A 21,011-nucleotide genomic window follows, 5' to 3' on the forward strand; every position below is an offset into this window, starting at 1 on the left:
AATTGCTTATATTTAAGAGGTAATATTACTTCTGTCCTGACTTGGAAAGTGTTTCCTTCAGATTATATGTAATTGATTTCTTTTTTCTGATGTATTTTTATAAATTTGGTTTAAAAATTTAATTTCTAATCCACTGAGAAGCAGTAGCATCTATTCCTTTTAATTGCAAGCTAGCTTGTTAATTTGATAAAGTCTGTTAGTATTTCTTTTGCCTATTTTGTTCCTTTGTGTGGTTTAAAAAACTCTTGCTATGCTGTATATTATTCATCCATTTGTGGCTTGAAACATTGCCTAAATGCTAGCTTATGTTTCCCCATTTTCAAGCCATAACTTTTAATGTCTGACAACTCAAGTTTTGCCACAATAACATTGGGTTCCTGCTATGCTTAGAAAAACACCACCCATTTAAAAATATCATCTGCCACCATTTTGTTGCACAATGGAGAGATCTACTTTGGAGGGTTGCAATGTTTTGTTTGACTCGTGAGCTGTTTTTTAGACATGAAGTTTTTATATAAATTCCAAAATGCTTTTGCCTTTCACGGCTGATCACGTTTTGGAAAAGTCAAAGTGGAAGGTTACTGGCTGACTTCCACGTGTAGAAGAGCCTTCAAAAAGTCCTTTCTGTATATGCTCATTTTACGAATATTAAGCCAAAGTTTTTAGAGTCTGCTTGGAAGTACTATCTCTGTTCTGTCACCAGTCTTATCTGTTAAATCCCAATGAGTGTGAAAAACGAGAAGAATCTGTGTTTGCTTGGCTGTTTCAACAGTGTGTTGAGAATGGCCAGATTGCTGGAGAAGACGATTCTCTTGGAAACCTCAACAGCCCGGCCTCCTCATCTGTAGGCACATAGAGCTCATCTGAGTGTGTAAATAAAAATAAATAATGCAGTGAAAAAATATGCAGACTATTTTACTAAAGTGTTTCAGTTTTAGTTCTGCCATAACTAATTTAAATATTCTCTTGAGATTTATGCAGGCAAGGGGTCAGGTTTAAAACTTTTGTAATTTAAAGCTTTCCTGCTACTACGCCTTTCCTACTTTTGCATCCTTTCATTTTACCTTTTTTCTGCAAAGAAAGTTCCTTTTATTCCCTCTTCCTCTTCCTTTCCTGCTTTGAAGAGAACATTTGCTTCTCCATTTATCTGAGGTAATGAGAACAGAGTAGCTCTGGATTCTTTAAATCAGTCTAATTGGGCTTCTTTTAGTATATAGAATATCCTTTTTTTTTAATTTGCACAGGACTTTCATTTCTTTGTGCAGTCGCTCCATCTCCAGCACTCAATATCTTACATGCTTTTTTTAATTAAAAAAACCCAAAAAACCAGCAAGCAATTGTCATCCAAATGATTGTGGTTTCTGTTCTCTGTTCCAGGCTGATTCATGGAGGGCAGCTGTTAAATGGCTTGGCGGGGCCAACTGTGATGAACGCGGCACCATTTCTTTCCACGACGTGGTTTTCTCCAGATGAACGTGCCACAGCAACAGCCATCGCATCGCTACTCAATTACCTGGGCGCTGCTGGCGCCTTTCTAGTGGGACCTCTTGTAGTGCCACCTCCCAATGGATCGGCTCACCTCCTGCTTGTATCGCAGAGCAACACTGAGCACATCAAGGACCGTATTGAGGCTGTGCTGTATGCAGGTGTGGTTTTAATATTTTTTATTTTTTTTTAAGAAAAAAATTATAAAAAATGTACATACTTTTGTGAGTGTGTTTGGTACTTGTGAACCACTACCCTCTAGTGGCTGGTCTGCACAGAAAACAGCTACTGACTGGTGGAAAATGATGAAGTAGTAAAATGGTGCACCATCAGAAGGGTTAATTTTTTTTCCCTTTTGTGTAGGAAAGATTTAAAAATAGCCTTTTGTACAGATGATTCCAAGTGTTTCAGTTGTTTGTATCGGCTGAACTTAGGAGAGTTTACGCTTTTTCTGAGCTTCCGAACTGTTTTTTGCTTCTTAAATTTTCATTTTAAAAATGTGTCCATGACAGGTTGGGTTTTTTCTTTTGTTTTTGTAAGGATTAGTTTTTCAGCATTAAATTCTTTCCTATATTGAATTAGCCTTAATTTATGACGTGCATATGCCTTTCAAATTTGATTACATTGTTAGTATTTAAGAATCTGATACTAAAATTAAAATTCAGTAGATTTTGTTTTTAACAAAAACTGCATAATTCTTATGTGGTGAGCAATATCAATGAAGTGACAACAGTTTAGTGGAAAAAAACACTGATATAAAATTCACCTCATGTAACTTACATTTTATGTCCTTACTTTTTTTCCTGCAATGGCTTCTATAGTTCTTTGTGTCACTTACAAAAATTAGCAGCAAGCTTTAAGGAAAAAGAGTTGCTTGAGAGTCTATGATCTGCTTCTTAGTGGATATAAATTGGTATAGCATTAAGAGCAGCTGTATTTTACCATGTCATAGTGGTTGGACATTTAGTTGGGTTTTTCCCCCATTATAATTGCAGCCTCTGAAATTCAGCCAGCAGTTAGCCCTAGGCATTCCAGAAGTCTTAAAGTATATATACTGTGTGGTTTATATGCAGGTTTATGGGATTGAATTAGCTCTTTGTGATCACTTATTCCTGGACATTATTCTTACAGAAATTTTGTCGAGTTAATACTCAACAACTCCTGTTGGGTGAGGGCTGCTTTAATGTTCGTTTTAGAGAAAGCATAGAAGAAGTTGGATCACTATTTCAACAAGTAACCTACTTTTTACTGGACTCAAATGTATTGGAACAAGGAAATTTGGGTTTGGTTAGGCCTTTTTGAGAGGTAAATGTGATGACAGACTCCAAAGATCTCATGGCAGATGAAAGCAGCCAGTTTGAAAGAAGGACAAAATGAAGGCAAGTCAGCTTTTGTCCTGAGGAGCAGTGGATAAGGGGAAGAAAAATCTAGTGATTAGAGAAGTGCTTTAGCCTTCCCTCTCTCTAGATTTCCATGGACAGAGAAGAATTCACCCGCTTAAAGGAAGTACAGTTTTATCTCTAAAACCACTCTTTTGAATCGGGTAGCACTAGAAAAGTTGCTTTCAGCAGCCCGTTAGATTCACTTTCTCCCCTGTTCTCTTCTCGGAGTTTTTCCTAAGCATTTTCTTCAGAACTGTGATGGATCTTGCCTGCCACCAGGATTCAGGTGTGTCTTGCCTGCCCCATGTCTCAGCATGGCTCTTTCTGCCTTTCTGAGCAGGTGAGGGTTTGGGAACATCCCATAAACCTGCTTGGGATCATTGATCCAAGCATAAGATGATCCTACAGCAGCTCTTCAGCTTCATAGGAAATGTGTTTTGTGGGGCATCTGTAGTTCTTACTTAGTATTTGCAAGTGCTTTGAACAGAGATGGGTTTCTCTGTGCAACTGCAATTGTAATTGTGTTGCATGGGATGTGTCTTTTCAGGAGCTACAGCTCCTTTTGCTGTTCAGGCAATGAAAAAGATCTGGTTCCTGAATGTTACTGGCCTGCAGTGAATCACAGTGATGGTAGCAAAACATCCAACTGGTTTAAAACTGGTAGGAACTGTCAAAGAGGAGGTTGCTTTGAATCCCTGGAGGGATTTGTCCTGTCTCACCTCAGCCCTGTTTCTCTGGAGAGCTGGAGGAACAAGGTCCCCACTGTGCACTTCCCCTGTGCTCTCCTATGCCAGGTACACTCCAGAAGTGGAAGGAAGGCTGCTTCAGGGTAGTTGTACAATTCTGTTCACATGTGGACCAAAAATACCTGATAGGTGTGGTGGAGTACCATTTATCACCTTAATCAGCTGGGCAGAAAATGAAGCTCCAATTGACTTCACTGATTACTAGGAAAAGTGTTCCAGAATGTGGCAGAAGGAGGAGTTGGACCCAAGTGTCCCATTTCCCCACTCTTTAGCAAATGTGGGTGGGCTTGCTAGAACTTTTCCTTTCCAATACCATGGGAAAGCCAGTTTCACTGGAGAAACACTCTGGGATTGTGTTTGTGATGGAGGTTGTCACTGTTGTGTAAGGTAGCGTTAGATAAGCAGCCTCCAAAAGTTAGGTGGTGACTTTTAAAAGGTGGTAACTGTTAACTTGGGATCAGTAGCATGCCAAGAGTGTGCTGATTTTCCAAGGACTTAACCTCAAACGTGATTACAAAGCAATTGCTTATAAACCCATTCTGAAATTGCTCTGTTAACTCCTGTCTCTTCTGTGTTTTAATAAATTACTGTTCCTTTATCTCAAACATTGACTAAGAGCTCAGCTGAACTACCACAGCCTCTTTCTGTGCCATCTGTATCTCAGCATGTTCTGGTTCGCAGCTGGAATAGTATGGATGTAGCAAATCAGGATTGAATTGTATTACCTGAACTGCATAAGTAAGCTTGAATTATTCTGGACTTCAGGCAGAGCTTTTAGCCATGTGCTGTCCTAGATAAAAATCTAAAATCATTATTTCTTTAAAAAAAATGTGTGTGTATGTAAAGTGCCCTCATTCCCCTTCAGCACAAGATGGGGAGGAGGGTCTCTGGTTTTGGGTCGGTTTTTGTGCTATGAGGAGCCTATCAAAAGGAAAAAGACCTTGTATCAAGGAGTCTTGTGCCTCTGTAAACCTTTTTTTTTTTTTTCTTTTTTTCTTTCTCTCTCTTCTGTTTGGGGCTTACACAGGCAGCAGGGTGCCTGCTTCCTAGGCTAAAATCCAGGCATCTCTTCACTTTGACAGTCACAGGTCTCTGTGACGTGGTACCCAGCTTTTGTGAGGCATTCTAGATTCACTCTTCAACAAGAGATATACATGGCTGTATTTCTGCACATTAATTATGCTGACGTGCCCAGTTCTAAGTAATTTGCTGCAACCATTGCACTGTTGAGAAGCCAATAGTCCGCTCCTGTAGAAGAGTTCCTCTTTTGTGACTGCAGCTCCTTTGGTCTCATTATTGACCTAGTTCTTACCTTTTGCTTACTTCTATTTCCTACTTACAGTCTAAAACTTGGCCTGGGAACGTCTATATTTTTCTTTATCTAGTCTGGTAGAGCAAATGATGATGGAAATAAAAGCTTGGGTTTCCTAATGAGGAAGCAATGCAACGTGTACAAAGTCAGATATGTTTGGCAGTACCTGGACTTTTGATAGAGATGCAAGTGTGATACACAAAGCTAAGATGGCACTAAAGACTTATTCTTCAGTAGTTTAGTTTCAATGCTTTAGTTTCCAAAGTGAATTCTGCTCTTTTGTGCATGAGGGCAGTGCTTGCAAGGCAAATTTATTCGCCTGGGAAGTATAACACTGGGAAACATTAAAGAGGTGCAAGGAGGTACTACAAGGAGTGCATGCTGGATTTAATAATAATAAAAAAATTAAGTGTTACTATACTGCTCCTACTGCAGCAGTTTGACTGGCAGGGATCTTGAGGCAACCCATAGAAGAGGCCCCAGATGGGCACCTGCTATAAAATATTACTGTGACTTAAAAAAATTATCAACGTGTTTTGCATTCTTTAGAGAAAGACATAGCTTTTCCCCTCATGCCACTGCAGTATAATAAAGTTAAATAATAAGCACCTTGGATGAAGCTAATGGTTTTGTGTGGTCACATTCTTGTTGGCTATACCTGTCTGCAGTCTGAAGTCTTCCTTTAAAATGTGATTAAAGTGTGCTTATGGATGTACATATGTATACCTATAAACCTATATGTAGACTTAAGTGCAGGGATAAACAGCTTTTGGCAAGCCTTGCTTCCCTGTCAAGTATCATCCTTTAGTGGCAGAGTATCTTATCCTTTCTTAGATCTGGGATGATCAGTTCTTTATTGGCTCTTCATGGTCTTGAAAACAATGTATATGAAGATAGAAATTAATCTGTTTTCTGGAGAACAGAGCAGATACAGTGAGGAGGTCTAGTTAAAGTGCCCTTGACCCTTGAAACATGCAATTAGACCACAGCAGGAAAAAGACACCCCACGTTATTCAAAATGAATCCTTTAGTATTTGATTGTGAAGAATGGCATTGTCACATTCCCAGTATGCCTTCAAAGGAAATTTAGTGTAGACCTCTTCTCCATATACCAAATAGAAGCATTCATTTCCCTTCCCTATCTCCAGCTGATCCATTTAGACTCTGAATGTTATTTACTTTTCAGTTTCCTGAATTTATTTTCTTCTGATTTAGCAGAAGAGCTGGCAAAGTGCCGTGTTCATATTGATTTATTAAAAAAGAGAAGAAAAATGAAAATTAATGCAATTGAGTATCCAGCTCTGCTGGAATTTATTTGTGGTGTTGGTGAATACTTCTTTGTTATAAGATCACAGGTTCTTTTAAGATAACACACTTCAGCTACACATTTTTCTCTCTAGCAGCAAAGAATCTTGTTTTCAAAGGGGACAGGAGAAATATTGGGACTTAGGACTGTGGAGAACATGATATACATTGTAAAAGGCCTGTAAAACAAATTAATTAGACTGACTGTGGGAGAGCTGTTTTTCCTCAGAATGTCTGATGACGAGGCTTGCTGAGTATTTGCTGTGAAGTGCTCATCGCTTTGCAAGTTCAGGTCCAAATTTCTGCTGTGAAATGTTTCAAAGATCTAGAATACCTGCTGCTGAACAAGAGAAGCATCTGCAAACAGCTGTATTCTTTCATTTTTCTCCCTGTTACCCATGCTGCCTCTGTTCCTGAGCCATGGCTGCTCCTACGCTTTTCTGGTTATATTCTATTGCCATGTAATGCTGTTTGTGTCCAAGATGCTGCTTTGCTTGACCTTTCATTTGGCTTCGTCATCCTGTGCACCAAGTAATTGTCATTCTGTGCCCCGGGGCTTCCCCAATCCCATCTGTTTAGAGTCTCTAGCACCCTGTTACCTGCACTGCATTACTTCCATCACGAGGAAACGTGTCTTGGGAATGCAGTTCTCTTGAGAGAGAAAAAGCAAAAGCTTTCTTTTTTTGCTGCACTGAGTTCCCCATGTGTGAGCCTGTTGCTCTGCAGCTCCTGTCACTGGAATGGACTGCCAGTATTTCTCCATCTCATTGATACTTCATCTCAATTTGGAATCTTGCTTGGGGAGGAAAAAAGAAATTCTACTTCAAGTTACAGAGTTCTGTTGTCAGCAGCAGTAAAGCACTTGTGGTGGGATATATGTATCAGAGGCTGGCTGATAACAATGCTGTACAGAAATAAGTCTTTTGATGCTAACATCTGTTCTCGGTTTTGTTTTTCTTTGCCCTCTTGTTTAGAATTTGGAATGGTTTCCCTGATATTTTCTGCAGCATTGGCCTACTTCCCCTCGCGCCCTCCATTCCCTCCCAGCGTGGCTGCAGCAAGTCAACGGCTCAGCTACAGGAGAAGTTTTTGCAGACTCTTAAGGTAAGTCCTCATTGGGTTTCCACTTCAAAGCAGATCAGCATCTCAATAAATAAAAACGAGTGTGCTTTAATCTTCTCATTGAACAAACAAGTTGGTTTGTAGTGCTTTTAAACAAAATCAAATTAAATATTAATGCTGTGACATAAAAGGATGCTAACTGCTAAAAAACAGACATTAAATTTTAAATCATTTGGTATACTCAAGCCTTCATGCCAGAGTGCTTCAGCACCAACACTGCTTTAGTCATCCTGTTAGCATGGCTTTTTTTATGCAATGCTTCTGTTACATCAGGTTATATGAGGTTGTTAACAGTGTGCGTGCTGCTAGTGGTGCGATAACAATTAACAAGACTGGCCATAACTAACTAATAGGCTGCTTTCTTCTGTGCTTATTATATTGGAATGAATTTGAGGTTTGCTTGTCATTCAAAGGAGTATCCAGCTTCTTTCATTCAGCCATGGGAGCAATGAATGAACCATCTGAAACCATTGTATAATCTATTAAATGCCATTAATTATATGTTAAAATATGAAGTGGACATAGAAGTGTCCCCAGGTGTGTTTCTGGACAGATTCAAAGGTGAATTAGTTTCCTTTAAATTTTGGGTTTTAAAAAAAAAAGTTATAAAGACAGTGACACCTTCAGCTTTGCAACTTCTTCCACTTGGACTCTTTTGGTAACACGCAATCCCATCCCCCCAGTGTTTGCAGAATGTCCAGTGTAATGTGGATCTGATCTCAGAGAAACATATAAAGCAACTGTAATATTATTAATGAATGATTGTAAAGGCCTGGGCCCTGTATGTGATACTGCACAGATGAAATTCCTGGGGCAAAGAAGAACCACTTCCATGGTGTGGAGTGTGGCTGACTTCACTGGAGGGCTTCAAGCTCTTGCTGTAGTTGTTTATTGGGTGATGTAGCAATAGGAGCTGAATCTGTGCACAAAGGGCTGCTTGAAACTTGATAATTGTGGAGCTTTAGGCATTTAGTTATTACAGACCTATTGTAGGCTGTACTTTCTAGAACTGTATTTAGAGCCAGCAAAAACAACTCATCCTTTGTTGTCATGCATTTTTTTCTGGTGTTTTTGGAAGCTTTTGTTTCAGTTTCCAGGATTAAATAGTTGACAAGATGTTTAATCCTGTGTGTTCGTTCTGGAGCAGGCTGGCAGTTAGGAGAAGGTATGGATGCAGCTGGCTGGTTAGTCTGCAAAGTGACACCTACTCTGGTTATTAAAAAAGAGCAGTTCCTATAAAGACACTGAGCACACACAGTAATGCTGTTATGCACCCAGGCTGGTGTGCAGTAAGACCCTGCCTGAGGGCTCTGTTGTAAAAATGTTGCTATTGAACAGAAATCCAAACAGCAACTGACTGCAGGTGAAATATAAAATTTCTGTTGACAGTACTCCATTTGGGAGCTTTATAACCATTAGATTGCTTGTTCAAAGTGTTCAACAGTGGACCTGACATACTGGTAAGGTCAGGAGGTAAACAGCAGAGCTGGTTTACTATTCATGCTTAATGACACTTAGGAAAACAGACTGGATGCTTAAATAATGGGCATAGTTTATAGTGTCTCCAAGAACCAAGAGGTTTTTTAAAATGCAGTCAGGTAAATCATTATATCTCCCTTCCCTCTGGTCTTTATACATTCTTCCATGCTACCCCTTATCAAAGGCACTTATTCATTCCTCTGTACATGAAACAATCAACAGTTCATCATTAAAGCTACTTATCTTGGGGAACCTTTCAGCAGCAATCCATCAAGCATGGAGTTTTAGAAAAGAAAATGGTATCTGCTGTGCTTCAAGAGAAATACATCATCTTGTTCATTAGGCTTCTAACCTCTGTTGCATGCCTAATCTAGGCTTCATAATTCTTGGCATACAGAGTCTTTCTTTTGATTTAATGGTGTAGACTGAAGGTGATCAGCTGATGAGTACCAGGAAGTAATGATTTCCCTTTTATTGCAGATTTACCCTCTGGTATGAGAACAGTAAGGGGTTTAGGATGTGTGTAAGCTCAGGGGTTGACCCAACCAAAAAACACTCATGAGTATTGAGATGTTCATCATTTCCCTCTTCTCTCCCCCAGGCTGCAGTTTTATTACTTCAAAATAAAGCTGCCTACCATAACTTTACCATTGAAGCCATTGACCTTTTGGGATCTATCACATCCTTACAACTCCCACACTCCTTCATACCTTCGGGTCTTTGAGCAGTTATCTACATGAGCTGCTTCTTGCAAAATTGTGTTATACGTATCTTCTTAGGGTCAACCATCCTCTGTAGGCCATTTTTTTTTTTTTGGGACTTGCTCAGGAGCTTGGTTCTTCCTCATGATATGGAGGACTCCTGCTTCTCACAGATTATAATGATTAGCTGATCTCTGGTTATTTCCTGATGCCAACTCTCTCAGCCTGCAGTGGGAGATGACAAATTAGTCATGGTTTGGGAGCTAAGCCCAAATCTTTTAACAGTCTATCACACACTGTGACAAGTGTAGTTTGAATTTCCATCAGGAAAAGTACAGTGCCCTTTCTCAGTTTCTTGGGTGAGGCAAATATGACTTTTTTTTTTTTCCCCCCCTATTTCAGAATATGCCACAAACTTCCATAGAAAAAATTCTAATACAAGTAAATAATTGATAAGTCTTAATACCTACATTAAGAAACATGTTGTGATTTTTTGCTTTGAAGTAATTAGATGCTTTTAGCTGGTTTTGTGCCTTTTATATTTTCAAGGGACTATGTAAGCAATTTTGAAATTTCATAACAGGGTTTTTGTGCATCATTATTTCTTTAATGAGACTTTCATATGACTTTACCATCCAGTGATGGCAGCTGCTCAGAGTGTGCCTGATGTTAATAGGTGCTGTCAAAGTTATTCTGAAAATGGTGACTGACTTTGACGGGATTCCTCTCTGAACCAGCCTGTCTTACAGATTCTAGTGGCATTAAGTAAGTTTCTGAAAAAAAAAAAAAAAAGAAGAAGAAAAAGCCAATTTGTATTCTAGCAGAGTGGCTTAACAGAGAGGCTGATGCTGATATCTGGTCCTGAGGGCTGATATGATGGAAAACAGTGTGGGTTCACTGACTGATGGTGTGACAGACAGCACATTTTTCTATTTTCAGTGGAGCAATTGCAAAAACAAATACAAGTGACTGGAGCCATGAAAAGTGGAGCTGCTACTTAAGATGCGTGTTTCCAATAGTGTTAGCACTTAATGTAGCCAGCGCTAGCTATTGCTGGACAAGGGGACAGGATGGCATGTGGTGATCAATGCTGCTTTGTCACTGCCATGCACCCTTTTTCCTGTTCCCTTTTCCTTCTTTAATCTGGAGACTAGGCAGGGTGGCAGTGTGGGAGCCCCTGTTGCTGGAGGGTGTCATGATGCAGAGTTGGTTCTCTAGTATTGGGACTAGGAGTTGCACGTGGCACAGAGCAGCTATCCCACGTGCCGGTCTGTCTCATGGCTTGACTTACAGAAGACAAATACAGCACAAGAGATCTTGGTCAAGTAAGTTACAAAGTACTCACTTCCACCAAAAGTAGCTCTTTAATGAAGACGAGGTCCAGATACCCAAAGATTTTGCGTATCAAGCAAGTGTTATTTTGGAACAGCACATTCACATTTGTTCCCTCTTTGCAATGTGTGATGTGGCTATATAATGTCCGTGCAAAATGGGCATTTTCCCTTTTATTTTATTCTACAGATATTGGACTAGCTTTTACATGGATAGTTTTAAATCATCAGAAAACCTTCCTTAAGAGATGCCAAGATGATACGAGATAGACTAGGATGAGTATAGCATTCTTAAGAGAGAAAAGAAATTGTCAGGAAGGCAGCAAATGCTTTAGCATTCAGAGAAATGTAAGCAGTGTGTGGAAGAGCTGAAAGTTTGGGAGTTGTTTTTCTTTGCATTAAAAAATAAATCCAACATGAATGATATTGAAAGAGGAGGATATGTTCATCAATGTGTTGTTCAAGAAGAGGATGTGTGAAGAAGAACAGTGCAAAAAAATGCTGGTTGGTGTGCTGTGCGTGGATCTTCTAGGGGAGCAAAACAGCGTAAGCTGCAAACCTCTGAATGTTTTGGAGAGTATTTGAAGCGCTTTCCCTCCCTCTTGGCTTTCGTAACTGTGTGCTATCAAATTGCCACTTCATACCAAGGGACTTGATACTGATCAGGATCGATTTTACGTAAATTGTTTGGGAATGGGGGGAATGACATTTTGTGGTTACACAGATATCCCATGGGATAACCTTGGAATTGCCGTAAAACCTCTTTGCTTTAAAATATCACTGTTGCAGAGTCCAGAGTATATTTTCTGGTTTTATTCCCAAATGGAAACATTTTTGAGGAAAGTTGGATGCCTCTTAGCAAAGATTTCACATTTGCTTTTGGTTACAGTGGGTGGGTGAGGGAAATTGGTGGTGGTATTTGTCTGCCAACTCCTGTTTAGCTGTGTACGATGAAGGTGATTACACAGCTTTGACTACTTCATCTTCACTGAATACTAAAGGTTGAATAATTTTAATTGGGGGGAAAAAGCAAACACGTTGACTATTTAGAGCAGTGTATTATACTTGTCTCTGTTTTTTGACAGATCAAACTGTCAAAATTTTCCACTCTTGCAACTGTACCCATCTCATTCCCAGAGCTCTCCCTGCCTTTCACCAAAAAAAGTAAAACAGGGGTTTTCTAAAAAAAGTGTAGTTCAAAAAGTATGAATCTCTGATTTCATTCTTGAAATATGCTTTTTGTCATTTAAATTAGTGCTTATTGTTCCTAACACACACTTAGTTTAAGCAGATTGCCCATGCAAATGCACGGAAGAATTGCTTGTGGAAATGAGAAACCCATGAGCCCAGCATGTTACAAAAATCTTTGAACTGTGTGGAGAGACTGGCTTTTTTATTATCACAGTGCTAAGGCAGTAACATCTTAGTCACTGGGATTTCAGTGACATGGCTGGATACCTTTCTTGTTTTTTCTGGTTCACTCCTTCTTCAGACCTCTGCTGTTTTTCTTAATGGGGAGAATATAGATTCTAGGGTGTCATTTACTCTAGCAGCTAATCTTGGTGCAATTTCTAATATAAGCTGCAGCTAATTACATGTGTTCTGTCTTCACAGCAATTTCAGATTCTTGATGATTGCTTTAGCCTATGCTATACCACTGGGTGTTTTCTCTGGCTGGTCTGGTGTTCTGGATTTGATATTAACACCAGTTCACGTAAGCCAAGTAAGTATCTCCTGTCTGATAATCAGCAACTATTTTGTAAGCGTTATGTTTTTTATTTTGCATTAGCATACAATTTTATCAAGTTTTTATGTTTAAGCTGATATTAATACATATGGACCACTTTTCTCCTGAAATTTTAAACAAAACAAGCTGTAGCTTTGGCATCCCAAACTGTCACAGTTCTCCCTGCTGACTCTCCACCAGCGGTGGGTGTTTTCAGAACTGTACACACCTTTTGACAAGAAGAAAGAGGCAGGTAAACAAACAGGAGTATTGTTGGCTGCTGCACCTTTAGTAAAAGAAAATAATGTTTACCAAGTGGAAAAGATGAAGTAGGGAGAAGAGGATTTCCAAGCTTTTGATCGAGTATTATAAAAATCCAGAGGCCCTTACTGAGATTCTATAAAAAGAGGTCACATTTAGGGCATGGGCTACTTAGTCATGCTTTCTTTTAGTGACTTTATTTCCTTTTGTATATCCTAGAAAAAGTCCTGCACTTCAGATTGTTGTTGGGGGCTGTTGCTTGCAGTTTGCAGCTTCTGCACACTGTTTGTTTTGAAAGTAACATCTTATCATCTTATTTTCTTTAACACATTTCTCTATGTTTTGTTTTGTTTTTCCTGTCAGGTAGATGCAGGCTGGATTGGATTTTGGTCTATAGTTGGAGGTTGTGTTGTTGGCATAGCAATGGCAAGGTAGGAATAATTACATGTCCTTCTCCATTTCTTCAACTGTGGTTGTCATTTAGCTTATCCTCTTAATAACCTAACTTCTGTTCTCTCATTTTCTAGATGCTTGAAATAAAAAAAAAAAATCTATAGTTCTGGGGTTACGATGGGTTTTTTGTAGAGCACTGATTTGTACATTCCATGTTATTTGTTGCTGGGGGTTGAGAGCTTCACATGCCTGTGCCTCAGTTTGGCAAGTCATACTGTTACTCCTGACAAGTGCTTCCTGCATGCTCCTTTTAAACACAGCTCTTGTGAATTCAGCTGCCTGGTATGAGGGAGAACCCATCCTAGCACATTTGGAAAACATTGAGGAAATTAGTGTCTGTCTCCTTCCATCAACACTTCAGGGCATGTTGATTCCCAAAGGGATACTGGGAATGCAGCACAGGCAGCTTACCCACAATGAAGTTACATTCCTCAACAGATAAATTAGTCTGGCCCATTCTGGCCAGGTTGCTGGATTCCTATATGGCCTGAGTATTTTTTGCTATACTGCTATGGGTAGTGTGGTTATACCTACACTTTTTAAATATCCAAACACAGCTCTCTCTGGTCATCATGAATGCTGATGACACAGGGAGCAGAAAGGCGAGGAATGGATTGCCCTTCCAGAAAGCTGCTGCATTTTCTTCATTGAAGTTTGCTTTTTATAAAACAAAAACAAAAATAAAAAGGAGGGGAAGAGTGAGTCTTTCAGGAGATACTTGAGCAGTGAGTTTATAAAACTGATTAAAATCAATTGCATGTTCCACTGACATCTGGTGGATATCAAAGCATTGTCCTGTCTTCTTTATGTCCTCTTGTTAGACTCCAGTTCTGCAGTGAAGTGCAAGGGTCTGTCATCGTTGCAATCATTGTGGGATTGTGGACCCAGAGAGGCATCTTTTTAGGGCAGAGATTGAAGCTCTCTTTTTTTTCACTTGCTGTGCATCATCAGAGTACACAATGCATAAAGAAATGTGAGGTTTCTCATCCTGACATTTTGCAGGCTGCCTAGCAACTGTGACGGAGGGAGAGGAAAAAAACTCCTGACCTAGGGAAAAGAAACAAGCGCTTCCCTCCTGTCTGCTCCAGATGCAGACCGAAGGACTTAATGTATTGAAACAAAGTTCACACCCTGATTTCCTCTAAAATCAGTCACTTTTGATTAGCTAAACTCAGATAGGAGGTTTTCTTTCTAAGGGAAGTTTAAAACCAACTACTGTAAATGACATGGATGCTGTAGCACGTTGCCGGCTGAAGTAGGTAGCGTGCCAGTTTAATCCTTTCCATCATGGGTTAATCTCTCCTATATTTGCAACATTTCACTAGTAGAGGGGCACCCTTAGCAGCTCACTTAACTTTGTTAGGAAAGAATCTGCTGACTCAATGCCAATATGCAAATCTCAATCTTTATGGTAGATTAATTTATTTAATATATTGCCTGGGTTAAGTTTCAGGAAATGCTGACAGTCTCTTTAACTGCTTCAAAACGGATTTCAAACCTTGTTGAATACCAGTGTTTTGTAGCATTCAGAGCTTTGCTTTTGAGTAAATTAAAAAAATACCAACAGTCTGCCTCCAAATATGTCTTTCTAACTTGGGCGATACACAGTTCAAATGGGAGGGTTTGCACACAGAAGGGGAGGGAGGAGGTGATTTGTCACTCCTGATGGATGACTCTCCCTCCTAGGCCTATTCAGCATTTATCTGTGTAGGGTTGAATCAATGACGAGTCTGACTGTAATCTGCTGAAAGTTGTAATTAGGAAAATTAAGTAATGATTCTTGTCAAGGCTGACAACTTGATGTATTTCAGTGTCAGAACTGTGATTTGCCAAGCGAGCAGCTCTCTCTCCCTTAACCACCTCTCAAGAAGCTGTTGTTTTTGGGATTTTTTGTCCTAATCTCTTTTTTTTTCCTGATAATTTATCAAAGCAAAATTGGTGCAGGTTAGGAATTTGCACCTTCCATTTTTGTCAATGCAGATTCTACCATTTAGAACTGTAATAACCTGAGCCTTGTCCTGGAGCATTTGATCGTGCATATCACAGTAGGTGTTAAATCATCTATATTTAAACTAATGGCCAGTTTGGAAATTTGTTTATCTATCTCATTTTCAAAATGGTCCAAGTTTTCCTCGGCACAATACATAAATCCCTCTGCTCTCCACCCACTGCTGACCTGATAGCCATGAACTTAGATATGTTTAGCTAATTTGTGTGATGCATTTTTATAATTGAAAAGCCTTGGCTATTTTGGGCAACTGGCAGGTGCTCTGCCCTTTGATGACAGCTTTCAGAAGATACTGGTTTGAAGAAGAGCAGTGTCAAAGAGCGACATTCATATCATTGCATGGAAACTTAACTCTTTTTGCCTTTTTTTTTTTTTTTTTTTTTTTGCCACATTTGCTATTGAACATGGATATTCCTGAGGTTGTGTCCTCCACAGCTCAGTTTCTCTTCCTGCTTTTAACCTGCAACGTAGTCAAAATGCTGAAAGTTTATGACATGGTGATAATTTCCTTAGCAACAGACAGTGTTGTCAGCAATGCAGATTTGTGATTTTAACTGTAGGATCCAGCCTAGGGCTGGATTTTCTGGGTTGCAGGAGACTATTACCAGCAGTAGGCTCAAAGGTCTGTGTCTGTGTAAGTATACCCCTTCTCCCCTGGCTTGCCTACTTTTTTAGCAGCTGCAAACATCCCCTCACATGCTAGGTGATGGAGGATTTAAACAGAACAGAGAATTTTGAAAGCAGATACTGTGGTCAGAGGATAAAAATTTCTCTAATTTTTTGCTTGAAGCAAATATTCTGAAGATTTGACTAGATTTACAGTCTTCTTTATTCTCCTGTAGCCAGACAAGAAGCAGAAGTCCCTCGATTACCAAGTTCAGGCTAGTTTGCTATGTCATTTTTTCCCATTATTTCTATTGCTGGTTGAATTCAGTAGCTGCATAGACCTCTCAGTTTGTACTTGATACTTCTGGAGTCCTGTGATATCTGAGGGCTCCCTGGAGCACACTGCTACCACTAATACCCAAACCAGGATCTTTGTGTCAAAAGGACTTGCAACTGCTCAGTAAAGGTAGATACTTGCTCCACTTAACTGTCTTGAATGGTTTAGATGTGTGTCGTTCTCCTGCCCCCACATATCCCTGGTGGTAGGGCAGAGATGGAGGACCCTCCAGAGATCCCTTCCAGACCTGTTGTCTGTGAATGTCCCTCCCTGAAGGCTGATTTCTCACACAGTTTCATTAGACAGAACGTATGTAACTTCTCTTGGCTGTAGGAATAGTGATGCTTGCTGGCAGGCAGTGTGGGAAGTCTCTGTGGAAGAAGTCTAAAGTTTGCACTTCAAGATACTTCTGAGAAGCTTTTAAAATTGCTGATTTTGACCCCAGTGATCCCAAAGAATAATTAAAGAAACTGGCAAACCACTGAGAAGAGGTGATCCTGATTGCTGAATTTGAATTGTCAGAAAAAAACTAACCTCTGACTGTTAGAGATTAATGCATAAGCCACTTGAACGCTGCAGTCATAAACTTTTAAGATTATATGCAGCATTGATCTTCCTCTACTGCTTATTGAATTACTCACTGCTAAATTCAATGTGGAATTAAAGCACAGGGAGAATCAAAATAAGAGGAAAGAAGCGGATTTTTAATTTATTTTTTCTTTATTGAATTACTTGTACATCTCTTATAGTGTATGTAGAGCTAGGCTTCCTAGTTCTGAAAACGTTGGTAGCATTATCTGTTTTATCAAGTAAGCTATATGCTATCTGCCTGCAAACTGATCTTTGTGAGGGGAGGGAAGGCAGTTCGCTGACAGACAGGACAGATTTCATCACAGACCAACCTAGGTGGGTTGTGCTGCCGTTAGCCTAATTGAGGTAGAAAACTATGAGTCCAGAAGACATTGTTTGGACGTACATACCTCCTAACACACCTGGACCAAAAACACATCTCCTAAGCAGGAGATTATAGAAAATTACTAGTGGATAAATGACGTTGCCTTTTCTAATATATCTTTTTTAGTAGCTGTGTTTGAAATTCCTTTTGAAAGAGCAGTTCAACTGATAATTATGCCATGTGAGCGCTGCTCAAATGCATTCCATCTCCTTGAAAGAAAAAGGAGGTATGAAGATAATATTTCCCTCTGTGTAACAGTCAGACTGCCCAAGGACTTGTGAGGTTGTCCCCCAGACTGTCAGTGGGGCATGTATAAAGGAGAGGAGTGGCACCAGGCTCTCGCTTTCTGGAACATTTCAACCCAAAACAAACTCTGCCACCTGTGTAAATTGTTCCTGCTTTGCCTGAGCCATCGAAGATTTCATCGTCAAAGCATCCAAGGGTTCGGGAGTTGTTCCTTGTCATCTTGGATCTAGGGATTCTGGTATTTGGAGTTTTGTCATTTCCCACAGGAATTAATCTTGACACTTAAGTATGTCTTGAATGAAATGCAGCAGCCTCCTCATATGCTAATTGAGCAGGGTGTCTGCCAAGGGAGACGAGCAAACACTGACAAAACAGCGATGTAAGTAGAGGTATGATGTTGTGTCCAACAAATGCAGAAGAAAAAAAAAACCTTCCTGTATAGCAAGTGTTTTCACTTGATGCCTGGAGAATTTTTCTGTTTTGATTGTTATTTTGTGACAGCTAAAAAATCCACGGCTCTTCAGCTTGACAGCTAGAAATATCACCATTCTAGAAAAATGAGAAACAATTTTAAAATTGTTTTTATCATCTTCAAAATGTTTAATGAGAATATACTGAATTAATCATCAAGCATCACATTTAAATAATGTGAAAATCAGCATTTGTACTGCTCTGATCTGTGCTTTTATTTTAGATTTGCAGATTTTATCAGGGGCATGCTGAAGTTTATCCTGCTGCTGCTTTTATCTGGAGCAACGTTGGCATCAACGTGGTTCACTCTCACCTGTCTAACTAGTGTCACTCATCTGCCTTTAACCACAGGTATTTACAATAATTTTAATTCCTATTGTTTATAATTGGTATTGCAGGCAAATATTTGCAGTCTTAAATCAACTATATTATAACCTGGTTTGGTATCTTTAGTAATAAGGTAATTTTACCAAGACCAAAAAAAAAAAAAAAAGGTTTTGAAACCCTACTGAATCAGAAATCTCTTTACCAGCTTGGAATAACTCAATAAAAAGATGAAAACCTAACAAAACCCAATTATAAGAATCCAGACTATATATTTAAAATTGATTTGGAGACTGAATGTTTTCCTGTTTTGAATGTTTTGGAATAACAAAAGTGAGAAATAAAACAAGAAAAATCAGATGAATGGGAGTAGTGTTGCGTATGACAACAGTGACATGTCTGGGAATTTAGGGATTTGAAACTTGCATTAATTATTGGAAACACATGGTGCAGTTCAAACCAAGGTGACCCATAGTATTTTCAGCCATCTAAATCTATCTCTGCACTGTGCTGTCCTCTTTTTTCGCACCTGCATGCAGGTTCAGGGAACTCTTCCAGCCCAAAATTAACTCAGCCTGCACCTCAAAAAAGATGAGAAAAAAGCTGTTGGCAGGAGTGGAGAAAAAGCTCAGAGGTCTACTCAGGCTGCCAGTAAGATGTACTTTTAGTTGAAAATTAGCATTGCTTAGTTCCTAAAAATCTGTCCTTCGCCTTCCTGTCTGCACCAAAGGATTGATCCACCTGTGATTCCAAGACCTTCAGCAGAGTAATGAGTAACAGTAAAACTAAGCCATCAAGATTTTAAAAAATGTTTATTTATTAAAGAATTCTGTAAGTCCGCTTTAAAGAAAGTGCCATCTTTCTTACAGGCAAGTTTACGCATTATTGGAGAAATGAAAATTGGTTTTTCCCCATTTTTAATAAAGAGTTTGGTGTGGAGAGTAGTATATAAAATACTGGTTTACTCAAATTAACTTTGAGTTTCAGTAAGTGCCCTTGGTGCACTGCGTGTGTCATAAATACAAACTAAAGTGGGTACAGCAAATTGAAATGCATAATCAGTTCAGGAGAAACACCATCTGGATGGATAGGTCAATTTTGTGATTTATCTTGAAATTTCAACTTTTTCAAAAGAATTTCTGCTTAAATAAAACATAATGTAATCAATATACAAATCAAATTTCATGGTGGCTATTGTCATACCAAAAGACTATGTTTTCCTTTCTGTGAAATTTAAAATAAATGCAATAAAAGCTTATTTCTTGTATATGCCCCATCGCTACAAACCTGCAGTAATGTAAATCTTTGCAGTAACTCTGTCCTCTGAATTGATGCAAGAAGCCAAACACATAAATGTCCCTTCAAGTCTATGCATAAGGATGAAACTGAGAAGTTTCAAGAGGTGAAAGTCATTCTGTATTTACTCACCAGTGATCCAAAACAAAACTGACAGAACTCTGCCATTGATTTTATTTTTTAGAGAATTCAGCTGCAACACAGGTTCTAGGAGAATTCTTACTTGTTTATCCCAAGTTAGGTGGTTTGGGGTTTTTGGGGGAGTTTTTTTGGAAAGGTGATCACTATCAGGACACAAAAGTACCTAAGGTATTTGGGGTTTGGTATAAAGTATCCTAAACTAACATCCCTTAATAAAAATCTAGGGATTGGGTTGTTCTTTTCATGCAGTTACAATTTATTTTAAAACGGATGATTCCTTAGATGGAGTTGTAAATTATATTTTAGAGTTTTCCAGAAGTTTGTGCTGTTCTTCTAGATGTCACTGTAAATGTTGAACCCTTTTCTATAAAACACAAGCTTGTTTTGAATAGAAATGCCAGCAATATGGTGCAATCCTCTAAAAAAGGCAATCTAAAGCATCAGGGCCCAATGTGCAGCTACCAAATAAGAACTCTTTTTTTTCTTCTGTGGTATAAAGTTTAAACTTTGTAGATAGGTTGTGGGGGTTTTGTATCAGCCTTATCTCATTAAAGTTCATATAAAATAGATATAATGCTCCTGTTCAATTTAGATCCTTGTACACAGAAAAGCAGTGGTATATCTTTATGAAATATGCTGTTATGGATGAAAACACACAAGCTATTTAAACTAATTTATAGGACTTCATGCTAGATTATTCCTCAGTGTAATGATGCAATATGATGATGGCCTCTGCACTCCACAGTAATTGGGAGAAATGGTACATTTGAATTGATTCAGCTGAACTTTTTTCTTTTTCTTTTAATTAAAATTTGAGATGTAGAGTATATTAGAGTATAGATGTAGGAGGTCAAATGGAGGCTGCTGGCTGGCAGCTTTGGGAAGTGGTTTGAGGTCACTGGTTAAGGTTGAAGTCACTCTGCCTACTTAGTGGACCAGTGTTGACAGTAAACTTCCAGGCAGTTGACCTCTGTGTGTTTTTGTAGAACTGGAAGATACGCAAAACAAAAGCAACCATCATTGTGTCTTTTTGTCTTTTGTTTGTTTTGTTGTTGTTGTTTTGGGGTATTTGTTTTGGGTTTTTTTTTGTAGTAAGGGTCCATGTAGTGCTTCCTATCCCAGAGCTACTTCACAGGTGTCACTGAACACCTGCTGTAAAGCAGGGATAGTTGTTATTGACGGTGACAGGATTTGATGTAGCCAGAAGGTTAATAGGCTCCTCAACATCTTCCTGTCCTGTGGCAAAGGGCACAAGCGTTAGGCTTGGCAGTGCTGCAGAACCAGTGATGGGTCTCAGTCCACATTTCCAGCCTCATTCAAACGC

General features: G+C 39.1%; 1 protein-coding gene across 1 annotated transcript in view; it reads left to right on the top strand.

Annotated features, from left to right (window-relative positions):
- SLC49A4 (solute carrier family 49 member 4) overlaps positions 1–21,011 on the top strand; it is a gene marked incomplete at both ends in the record, with an annotated part of 40,423 nt that overhangs the window by 11,540 nt on the left and 7,872 nt on the right. Inside the window, 5 exons of the mRNA XM_029085138.1 lie at positions 1,378–1,646; positions 7,205–7,334; positions 12,478–12,586; positions 13,214–13,281; positions 18,150–18,277. Coding sequence (XP_028940971.1) covers positions 1,378–1,646; positions 7,205–7,334; positions 12,478–12,586; positions 13,214–13,281; positions 18,150–18,277 — 704 coding nt within the window. The remainder of the gene's footprint in view (positions 1–1,377; positions 1,647–7,204; positions 7,335–12,477; positions 12,587–13,213; positions 13,282–18,149; positions 18,278–21,011) is intronic.

Source organism: Antrostomus carolinensis, unplaced genomic scaffold (genome assembly GCF_000700745.2).
Source record: "Antrostomus carolinensis isolate BGI_N321 unplaced genomic scaffold, ASM70074v2 scaffold44435, whole genome shotgun sequence".
Taxonomy (NCBI): domain Eukaryota; kingdom Metazoa; phylum Chordata; class Aves; order Caprimulgiformes; family Caprimulgidae; genus Antrostomus; species Antrostomus carolinensis.